We start from the raw sequence: 12,044 nt of genomic DNA, 5'->3' as shown, positions 1-12,044 counted from the left end.
CATGCACCCCATCTCTTTGACAGGTACACAGTTATAGTCTGAAACAGGATTTATCCCTGTTTTTTTCTCTAAGACCAGGTTTCTCAGGAATGCCTGGCTCTCCTGGCTTTAAACACTGCCTGACTTGCAAACTCTCCATACGGGTCTCTGACAGCCACACATAATGTGTCTGAGATGCACATTACTCAGAAGTGCCCACCCTGCAGAAAGCTGGCAGCTAGGGCAAGAAAAGTCAGATCTCCAACTGAAGTTCCTCATGATGGAGAAATCCCCCAGGCCAGTCTCTGATCTTGCATCCAGGACACCCCCTCACCAGTGGTCACCAGGGGCAGCCTCTGACAGGGGTTCTGCTCCAACAACGTCTGTCAAGGAGCCTGTTCCAACAAAGGCTACCAAAAAGCAGTCTCTGCACCAAGAATTGCCTAAAAGAAACTATCTCCAACTGAAAAATCTGCCCTGGTACCAACGGCACCAAGAGTGCTGGACCACGAGGTACCGGGAACATCCAGTACCAAGAGTTCCTGAAGAGCTAAAGACCCTATGCAACCAAGCTCAAATGGGGGTTCACACAATAAAGTGAAACCTTCCAATTTGGCACCCACGGAGCTGCTGAAAACCTCTGCACTATGCAGTACAATGGTGCCATCTGCTATACTTATGCCGCAGAGCTCTAAATCCTCAGCACCAGAGGGTGGAGATCTGTCACGGATCTACACAAACTCAACAAATTTGTAAGAACACAATGTTTCAAAATGGTGACTAAGCACAATAATTCTGGCGCTAGAGAGGAAGATTGGGTCTCAGCCCTCAACCTCCAAGATGAATATTTTCATATTACTTTACACCGGCCACAGAAGATTCCAGAGATTCACCCTAGGGAAACAGCATTCCAAGACAGAGTACTACCTTTCAGTCAGTCCACTCCTCCTAGGATCTCCTCCAAAGTTCTTTCTGTCATTGCAGCCCACCTCCACAGACACAGAGTAATGATATCTCCATACTCCATTCTTGCAGGGCTGGCGTTGAACAGTATATGTGCTGCACAGTCACTCTCTCAACCTCACAATGCCACACAGAGTAAAAGACGCTCTAACATGGTGGACACAACCAAAGAACATCTGTCCAGGAGTCCCTTTCCAATAAAGAACTCCAACCATGACAGTCCCGACAGCCACTCCCCTAATAAGGTTGGAGGCACACCTACTCAACAATACGGTCCAAGGCCGCTGGTTCCCAGCAGAGTCCAACTTGCATATAAACTTACTGAAGCTAAGGGTAGTCTGAAATGCACGTGACCACTTTCTCCCTCTAAATAAGAACAATGCCATCAAGATCCTCACGGACAATATAGCATGCATGTTTTACATAAGCTGCCTGGAGGTAGAATGATCATACTACCTATGTACAGAGGTGATATGACTTTGGAATTGGTGCATCACCAACAACAGAGATGTCTGCATGCTGTCTTCCAGGATGTCAGAATACAATAGCAGATGTCCTGAGCAGGGACTTCTCACAAACCCATGAATGGGAGATGGATCCCAGAATTCTCAAGTCCATATTCAAACTATGGGGGTTCCCTACCATAGCTCTATTTGCAACAGCTCAGAACACCAGGTGCCCACAATATTGCTCCAGGGTGAGATTGAGACACCTCACCCTAGGCAACGCTCACCTCATAAAATGGAAGACACCACTGATGTATGCATTTCCTCTGACCCCACTCCTAAGCAGAGTCATTCACAAGATCAAACAGGACAAATCCACGGTCATTCTTACAGCACCAACATGGCCAGACAAACATGGTTCCCATACCTGCTTCAGATTGCAGTGAAACCACCTTGAACCCTTCCCTTAGTACCTCACTAAGTACCTGTAGTACCTTCTATCTCAAGATGTGGGACGCATCCGTCATCTCAACCTCGCAGTACTCCACCTCAAGGCCTGGTTATTCCATGGCTGACTAGGGTCAAGAAGGCCTGTTCTGAGGAAGTAAGATACATTACTGAACAGTCGGAGACCAAGTACAAGAAAGACATATATCCATCAGTGGAAATGATTCTGCATCTGATGCTATGATAAAGCCCTTACCACAATAGTCTCCCCTACTGAGGATCCTGGGCTATATACTCGGACTTTAAAAATTGGGGCTATCCACAAGCTCCATCAAAGTACACTTGGCTGCTATTACCACCTTCCACGACAAGGTGGATGGGTGTCACTGTATAGGTTCACCCAACAATTAAACGCTTCCTTAAAGGCATTGAAAACACTTATCCCACAATAAAAAAAACCTACACTCATGTGGGACCTCAACCTTGTTCTACGCAGACTCATCAGAAAGCTGTTTGAACCCCTTGCAACCTGCTCTTTTTTGCACTTATTCATGAAGGTGGCTTTCCTCAATGCCATCACCTCCACCAGACAAGTGAGAGAATTAGGTGCCCTAAAGGAACACCCACCGTATACAACATTCTTTAAAGATAAAGTAACCCTACGACTGCATCCCAAGTTCCTCCCCAGTCACCTCCCTCTTTCATTTGAACCAACCCATTTTCTTACCTCTGTTTTATCCAAAGCCACATACAGACTGGGGGGAGGCAGGCCTCACTCCACACATTGGATATTCGCAGAGCGTTAGCTTTCTACACTAAAAAAAAAACAAACGTTTAGAAAATCGACGGTTTTGTTTCCATAACAGAGCATTTGATGAGTCAAACCATCTCAAAACCAAGACTATCCAAATAGATATCAGGATGTATCCATTTGTGCTACCAAAACAACAATCGACAACCTCCAGTGGAAGTTCGCACACACTCTACCAGAGCACAGGTAATATCCTTGGCCTTTCTCAACAGTATCAGTATCACTGATATTTGCAAAGTAGCAACCTGGACATCAGTCCATACATTTACTAAACACTATTCTCTAGAGCAACAATCTGCATCAGGTGTTAACTTTGGGCTCACAGTGTTATCCACCGTCAATAACGCAACTCCGAAACCCCTCCCCTCCACTGATGGACGCTGCTCACTAGTCACCTAAAGTGGAGCACCCACAGGGACACTCCTCAAAGAAGAGAAGATTATCCGCCTTGTGCAGTAACTGAGGTTCTTTAAGAGATGGTTGTCACTATGGATGCTCTACTACTTTTCCTCCTCATCTCTACTTCAGCGTTTCATGTAAATTCTCTGGAGGTAGAGAAGGAACAGAGGGACAATTGGCTGCGCACCGATACGTAAACTTTTGGAATGTCCTGAGACTGCTATGGCATGTGCGCAATCCAACTGGGCACTGCTATCACAAATCTCCATTTACAAGCATAGGATGTCAAGACACCTGAAGCAGAGTATCCACATGGACAACAGTCTCGAAGATCCTCAGTTACTGCACAAAGTGAGTAACAGTCTCTTTCCTCCCATGGAATTTGCCATTTTCCTGTAGCCAGTTACACAGCACTTTTTGGCTTCGTGCCGGACCTGCCTGCAATTGTGTCTTGTGCTATCTTCCCCACAAAGGGAAATTAAATTTACAATATATGCTTCCAGAACTCTTCCACACAGCCAGGTAGCAGCCAACCTTCCTTTCCTCCCTCTTTTGTGCATGAAGCCTAACTTTTCCCTACGGCAGACTCCTACCAAAACACATGCGAGAATGCTTGACAGCTACTATACTACTTTACAGGAGTAGTGATTGCTGGCAGAGGATGATCAGGCATACATATTGCAATTACAAGGAAGCACTGAGCCATTTGGAAACCAAGAAAGAAACCTATTGAATTCTTCATACAAAAGCTTATGGGTTTACAAAATCAGACTCTTATTAAATGTCAATTCTGTAAACATGGAAGTCCTCCAGGCACCATATTTTGTGTCAATATGAATAACGGCCTCATAATTAGTGAAACTGATTAGCACTCTGAGACACAAGAAGTAACCTAACCACGGTAAATCCAGTGGAATTTGTATCGAAGTGCTAGGTCATGACCATCCTGTTTCTGCCATATTGCTAAATGGAGGGGAGGTTCTAGCTAAATATGAGGAGGATTTTTTGTTGAATAGGGGAATGTTGTAGAAAAAAGTTGAGAGCCACTGCCATAAGGATTAAAAATTTGTTTGAGGTAGTGCAATGCTATAATTTCTCCAGATTTTATGGTCGCTTTCTTAATTTAAACTTTGTTTTAGGTTTAGAGTCCAGATTTTTATTTATTTTTTTTTAAATATGGCTAACTGTTTAAATTCAGGTTCCTAACTTTTTCAGGCACTACAACAAAAGAATGGGGTTGATCCTTGTGGTTACATTTTCAAAGAACACAAGTTTTGCTTATTACTGATGTAAAGCAGTAAATTTAACCTTTGGAGAAAACACTTTTTTTGTTTTTTCTCCTAAATGTGGCAACTGTATGTAACAAAAATTGATTTTAACTTGAAAATTATTAGCTATCATTGCAGTTGCAAATAGAAGGAAAGATGCACAGGAAGAATTTACTAGTTTAAATGTTTTCTGTGCTTGAAAACATACAATTGTCAACTTCCCTTCACAGTTAAATCTTTTATGCATATGTTTACTAATATGCAACTAAGGTTGCAGAATTAGATAAGTTTATGAAAATAAACTTCTTTATAATATTGAATCAGTTTTTTAAAAATGAAATGCTAAGAACAGTGTGTCTCTGGTATAGAAGTTACGTAGGGAAAATGATAAAATTCTGGCTTGTTGGAATAGCGTCAATTATCTGAAATATCTAACATTGAAAACGTTTAGTTTTAAGCTTCCAGCTGTTTAATTATGCATATTCTGCTATGGAAATAATAGGGTAATTTTGACCATACTAATTCATAAGCATGAAGAATTTTATTTGCTTTTAAAATTCAAAGGTTGTAGACACTAATTAATTAACTGTTAAACTGAGGAAACTCAAATCATAATTTGCTTCTCAGAAAAATATTAAGAAAATTCAAAATGAATTAAGGATCTTTAACTCCTCCCATTCGTTCTAGGGTTTGTCTACATGGGGATACTCAGGAAGATTAATTGAGATTAACCAAAGGTGTGAATTTAAAGTGGATTAGTTACACACGGATGTTTAATGTGGTTTATGCACTTATTCAGAATTGCAGAGGCCTTAATTTGACTTCATTTATTTCATTTTGGAAATTAAGGCTCATTTAATTCTGAATAAGAATGTTCACGTGGAGGTTTAATTCAATTTAACTAATCCACTTTTAATTCACCCTTTTGGTTAATTTGGATTAATTGTCTAGAGTGTGTCAATGTACACAGGCCCTAACAAACTTCTTTGTAATATATGTTCTCCTAATCTGTCCTAAGGGACAAGCAGTTAACACATGGTTTGCTGCTTGTAGAATTGTTTGTCATGCCACATCAGAAGCTGAAAAAGTTTCAGGGTCTGTGAATAAATATTAAAAGCTTAATATTTTTCCTTTTATAATTGTGTGTGTGTATATATACAAATAATGTAATTTGTCTCAAAAATACAAACACCATAAAATCCAGTTACAATTCTAAAATTTTCTTTTTTTTTTTTTTTTTTTTTTTTTTAATCAGCTCATAGGCTACAGTGAGAAGCCAGTAAACCTACAGATGTTCATTGGAACAGCAGACGATCGCTACTTACGACCTCATGCATTCTACCAGGTGCACCGAATCACTGGGAAAACAGTTGCTACTGCTAGCCAAGAGATAATAATTGCCAGCACAAAAGTACTGGAAATTCCACTTCTTCCTGAAAATAATATGTCTGCCAGGTGTGTAGCAGCCTTTTTCCCAAACTAGCAAGTTAATCATTTGTGTATTCCTTTCAAAGCAATACAAGATTAAAATGGTGTATTTTTTTTTAAGGTAACTTGACATAGCCCTAATTGCTTTGATTTTTAATTATGTACTATATATAGTGTCGTCTGGGTTTTTTTCCTGCTAGCAAGCTTTTTAAAAAAATGCTTTTTGCTACCTGTAGTTGGATTATTATCCTAACTTTTCTTCAGGCCTCTGTGCAAAATCTGAAATGGAATGATTATGTATTATTTTAATGAACAAAGGGGGAACTTGACATCCCATCTAAAATGCTACACCATGCTACTTAGAAGCCAAGTGAGCACCATAAATTATTTCTTATATGAATCAAGTTCAGCATATATGCTGATTTGGCTAAATGTGTATAATTTCTCAGTATGAGTAAGAATACTTTTTTTTAATGTGGGGTTTTTAGAAGAAAAATGTGGAATACCATATAATGCAGCAACAGAATTTACTTAGTTAAGGGTTTTAATGTGTATAACTTTATTTGAAATTTTCCATAAAATTTCTTCCGTATTGTTGTCCCATAACAGTGCTATGCCGTCTTTATCACCCTATTATTTAGTTGACTACATAGCCGTTGTCCCAAATAAACAATAATTGCTATTTTGGAATTTCAGAAAGTGTTTTGTTAGGCCAGTTGGTTGCAGGTTTGGCCATTTTATGACACTGTTTCCCATGCAGAATTGTACGTGGTTATCACTTTTGAGTGACTTGTTTCAAAAGTGTCATCAGGAAGGCACTAATGTAATACAAATAACTGATCTTTTACTTTTTAAAAAGTCAAAAGGACAGGGGATGTAAGTTCCCGAAATTTAACTTTACAGCTGAAATCCATAGTTTCCTTTTTTGCCCTAATTTAAAGCATCATAGTAGCAGCTATCCAAGTTAGTGGCACAGAGCAAAATTAAGAGTTATTTTTAGTTCTAGTTTAACAAGAGTGTTAAACTGAGACCTTTAGGATATGTTTTTGATCATTTAGTAATACTTGACTCTTTTCCTCCATCTGTCTTCTAACCCTTCTCCTCCCTTTATCCTCCAGTATTGATTGTGCTGGTATTTTGAAACTCCGCAATTCAGATATAGAGCTCCGTAAAGGAGAGACAGATATTGGAAGAAAGAATACCAGAGTGCGACTTGTGTTCCGTGTTCATATCCCACAGCCTAGTGGAAAGGTGTTGTCTCTACAGATTGCTTCCATACCTGTTGAATGCTGTAAGTTGTGTAACAATTAGTCTCTTACACACATTTAAAATCTCTTAATTACAATTGCAATAGCTTTCTGTTCCATGTGCCAGTAGAATTTTAGGCAGAAGAATCCACCGGAATATTATGGCTGTGAAGTTATTTTTGAAACTGTGTGCATTTACTGTAAAACCTATCTGTTACTAAGGGTACGTCTACACTACGGGATTATTCCAATTTTACATAAACCAGTTTTATAAAACTGATTGTATAAAGTCGAGTGCACGCGGCCACACTAAGCACATTAATTCGGTGGTGTGCGTCCGAGGCTAGCGTCGATTTCTGGAGCGTTGCACTGTGGGTAGCTATTCCATAGCCATCCCATAGTTCCCGCAGTCTCCCCTGCCCCTTAGAATTCTGGGTTGAGAGCCCAGTGGCTGATGGGGCAAAAATCATTGTCGCGGGTGGTTCTGGGTAAATGTCATCAGTCATTCTTTCCTCTGGGAAAGCAATGGCAGACAATCATTTCGCGCCCTTTTTCCCTGGATTGCCCTGGCAGACGCCATAGCACGGCAACCATGGAGCCCATTCAGCTTTTTTTTTTTTTTTTACAGTCACCGTATGTGTACTGGATGCCGCTGACAGAGGCGATACTCCAGCGCTACACAGCAGCATTCATTTGCTTTTGCATGATAGCAGAGATGGTTACCAGTCGTTCTGTACCGTCTGCTGCCAGTGTAATTTGGCAATGAGATGACGGTTATCTGTCCTTCCATGCTGTCTGCTGCTGTCATGGGTGCCCCTGGCTGAGATCGGCCAGGGGCACAAAAGCAAAATTGGGAATGACTCCCCGAGTCAATCCCTCCTTTATAGTATCTAAAAATAGAGTCAATCCTGCCTAGAATATGGGGCAAATGTACAAGAGAAGCAGTGTATCAGAGAGTACAGCTGCTCCATGTCAGATCCCGCAGAAATGATGAGCTACATGCCATTCACGGGGGGTGCCCCTGCAACAACCCCACCCGTTGCTTCCCTTCTCCCCCAACCTTCCTGGGCTACCGTGGCAGTGTCCCCCCCATTTGTGTCATGAAGTTATAAAGAATGCAGGAATAAGAAACAGTGACTTGTTAGTGAGATAAAGTGAGGGGGAGGCAGCCTCCCGGTGCTATGACAGTCCAGGCAGGACATTAAGCAGTGTGGGGGAGAGGAGCCCAGCATCCCACTGCTATGATAGTCCAAGCAGTACAGAATCTTTTCTTTTCACATGAAAGGGAGGGGGCTGATTGAAGCTCAGCCCGCAGTTGCTATGATGAAGACGGTTACCAGCCGTTCTGTACCATCTACTGGGAATGACCGGGAATCATTCCTATTTTTACCCAGGCGCCCCCAGCCGACCTCACCTGAGGCAAGCCAGGAGCACTCCCGGGCTGATGGTGACGACGGATATCAGTCATATTGTATCGTCTGCCACCGGGGAGGGGAGCAGAGCAGATACTGCTCTTCACTGCTGCAGCATCGCGTCTACCAGCAGCATTCAGTAGACATAGGGTGACATTGAAAGAAGTCAAGAAACGGTTTTTCCCTTTTCTTTCATGGGGGGGGGAGGGAGTAAATTGACGAGCTATTCCCTGAACCACGCCGAACAATCTGTTTGAACCTACAGGCATTGGGAGCTCAGCCAAGAATGCAAATGCTTTTCAGAGACTGCTGGGGACTGTGGGATAGCTGGAGTCCTCATTCCCCCCTCCCTCCCTCCATGAGTGAGTCTCTGGCTTCCCGTTACGCTTGTCACGCAGCACTGTGTAGCCTGTAGATTTTTTTTTCCAAACGCTTTGGCATTTCGTTTTCTGTAACGGAGCTTTGATGGAACAGATTTGTCTCCCTATACAGCAGTCAGATTCCCTATCTCCCGTACGGTCCATGCTGGAGCTCTTTTTGGATTTGGGACTGCGTTGCCACCCGTGCTGATCAGAGCTCCACACTGGGCAAACAGGAAATGAAAATCAAAATTTCGCGGGGCTTTTCCTGTTTACCTGGCCACTGCATCTGAGCCGAGATTGCTGTCCAAAGCAGTCACAGTGGTGCACTGTGGGATACCGCCCGGAGGCCAATACCATCGATTTGCGGCCACGCTAACCCTAATCCGATATGGTAATACCGATTTTAGCGGGGAGGAGTACGGAAACCGATTTAAAGAGCCCTTTATATTGATAAAAAGGGCCTCGTAGTGTGGACGGGTACAGCGTTAAATCGGTTTAATGCTGCTAAAATCGGTTTAAATGCGTAGTGTAGACCAGGCCTAACTGAAGATACTTAGAGAGTAGTTGGAACTTTGTAGATTTAAATGTAAAATTAAAGTATTAAAAATTTTCTTTAAAGCATTTCAGTATGCTAAATCATGTTGTTAAAGAAATTTACGTAAAACGTGGAAATTTGGGAAGAGCAAAATTTGTACTTAATGTGCTTTTTCATGTAAAAAATAAATCATGTTTCTACATTAGAGCATCAGTATTCATTTTGGGTTTTATGTAACATAATACTTTATAATTTAAAAGTCAAAGCATTTATTTTTGGAAAAAATGCTAATTAATGGTTTCAGTGGGCAGAGTCTACATCCTTACTAGAGACTAAGGCCTGGTCTACACTGGGGGGTGGGGAGGGATCGATCTAAGTTACGCAACTTCAACTACATTATTCATGTAGCTGAAGTCGACATACTTAGCTCTACTTACCACAGTGTCTTCACTGCAGAAAGTCAATTGTTGATACTCCCCCCATCGATTCTGCCTGCACCTCTTACTCCGGTGGACTCTGCTTGGCCTCTCTCACTCCAGTTGACGAGAGTGTGTTTGGCAGTTGATTTATCACATCTTCACTAGATGCGCTAAATCGACCGCTGTGGATCAATTGCTCCGGAGACAAGTGTAGACATGTCCTAAATAGCAGTGTTTCTAATTCAGCAGTTCAAATTATTTGTGGTATTCATTTGTAAACTACAGGTGTGGGAATACCAAAATGGGTCATATAAAGAATAAGTAAGTAGCTTTTGACAATTATTTTGACCTCAAAATAATTCAGAAATATTTTAAACAGATTTCACTAAACTGAAAAGTGAATCCAATGTATGTGGTTAACCTGTTGTGAAGTTTTGTGATTGCTTACTATATCATCATTCATTTAGTAATTACAGTTTGACTCAAAATATGAAAGTAGTTAAACATTTTTTTCCTTTTTCAACTTTTTAAAAAATAGCTCAGCGATCTGCTCAAGAACTTCCTCAGATAGAAAAATACAGCATCAACAGTTGTTCCGTAAATGGAGGCCATGAAATGGTTATGACTGGATCTAATTTTCTTCCAGAATCAAAAATTATATTTCTTGAAAAAGGACAAGGTAAGTTTTTCCTTTTTTAGTTTTGAAAAGAACTGGAATTATGAATGTTTCAGTGGTAAATGTATTAAAACCTTTGCAAGTTGTAATCTCAAACTTCAATTTGATCAGTGATCTGTGTTCTGTGGGTTAGCTGCTATAAATGAAAATAGTACAGTTGCTGCCTCAGGAAGATGATTACAAACCAACTGGTTCCTCACTGAAAACTTGGAACTGCTTATACATTACATATATTATGCATTGGCCTTCTCTTGTGTTTTACTAGAAAAAAATTGTATGAAATATAACAGGGAACAATTTGACATCTGTTCCAGTTATTTGTTCGCCATTTGAGTCGTGTGTTGCCTGTGACTTAATTGCTGCTTAGGAATTAGCTGTGTTATCATGCTTTCAGGTGAGGAATTGTTGTGATTCCTTCAGAGAACTTTTCCATACGACTTATCCAGAACACCTTGTCCAGTTCTGGGAGAATACTTCATCCAGTTCTTTGGGATCCAAAAAACTCAGTTTAACACCAGATTTTGTCACTCGGATTCCTTGATTTGGCATACAGCAAGCTATGCTTAGTTGATCAGCCTTAAACGTAGCGGGTGGGTACAGGGCATTTCACACATCTAAGTTCTACAGAAAACTTCTTGCTTTATATATATTTACACATTACATTGCATTTATTGTGCATTGCATCAAACATTTTACTTTGCAGGAACCATTCCCTGTGTAGCATGCTCTATCCATGCATTGTCCATGCTCACCCTAGTCTTTACCTGATCTCTACATTCCTAACTTTCTTGTCCTTGGTTAGTAAATGGGTCCTTGGGTGTTCTCCCTCTTATCTTAGCTGGTTCAGACATTCTATCTTTTTAGCCTCCTGACCTGTTTACTTATCTTATTTAGTAGAAATGTTCTGTTTTCAGCCTAAAGATCTGTTTACTACCCTAATTTTGTCCACCGAGAAATGAGGCCTCCCTCCATATGTTAATTGGTCATGTCAGGTGAGACCTCCACTACAGGAATAAACATCATGAACAAATTGGTAAATAGAGAATTTTGTGTTCATACAAGTTTGACAAACAATTAAGAGGCAGAGGATAAAAAAATAAAATTTTTGGTAACCAAGAATGATGTCTACATAAAATATATTTTGTCAGAGTACTTAAGGCATCTGACATGGTATAACCCCCCCTCTGAACCTTAGCTTCCAAAAGATGGAGTACCAGCATGAATCCCCCTAAGCTTAATTACCAGCTTAGATCTTGTAGTGCTGCCACCAACCAGGACTTGCAGTGCCTGGTACACTCTGGTCCCCCAAAAACCTTCTCAGAGGACCCCAAGACCCAGACCCCCTGGATCTTAGACAAGGAAAGTAAACCCTTTCCCCCACCGTTGCCTCTCCCAGGCTTTCCCTCCCTGGGTTACCCTGGAAGATCACTGTGATTCAAACTCCTTGAATCTTAAAACAGAGAGGAATGCACCTTCCCCCTCCTCTTTTCCCCTCCCCAAGAGGTAATACAGATTCAAGCTCCGTGAATCTAAAACAGAGGAATTCCATCTTCCCCCCTCCCTTCTCTCTCTCTGTCTCCCACCAATTCCCTGGTGAGTACAGACTCAATTCCCTTGATCCTCAACAAGGGGAAAAAATCAATCAGGTCTTA

The 12,044-nt window shown here is 41.1% G+C and overlaps 1 protein-coding gene across 2 annotated transcripts in view; it reads left to right on the top strand.

Moving 5' to 3' along the window:
• Positions 1–12,044, top strand: part of NFATC3 (nuclear factor of activated T cells 3) — a 162,373-nt gene that overhangs the window by 110,763 nt on the left and 39,566 nt on the right. For both annotated transcript variants that reach the window (XM_030582229.1, XM_030582230.1), the window contains exons 4-6: positions 5,569–5,768; positions 6,860–7,032; positions 10,255–10,395. In XM_030582229.1, the coding sequence (XP_030438089.1) occupies positions 5,569–5,768; positions 6,860–7,032; positions 10,255–10,395 (514 nt within the window). The remainder of the gene's footprint in view (positions 1–5,568; positions 5,769–6,859; positions 7,033–10,254; positions 10,396–12,044) is intronic.

This window comes from Gopherus evgoodei, chromosome 12, assembly GCF_007399415.2.
Source record: "Gopherus evgoodei ecotype Sinaloan lineage chromosome 12, rGopEvg1_v1.p, whole genome shotgun sequence".
NCBI classification, from domain to species: Eukaryota; Metazoa; Chordata; order Testudines; family Testudinidae; genus Gopherus; species Gopherus evgoodei.
The sequence above is the reverse complement of the archived record's forward strand: the minus strand, read 5'-3'. Positions and strand labels throughout refer to the sequence as shown.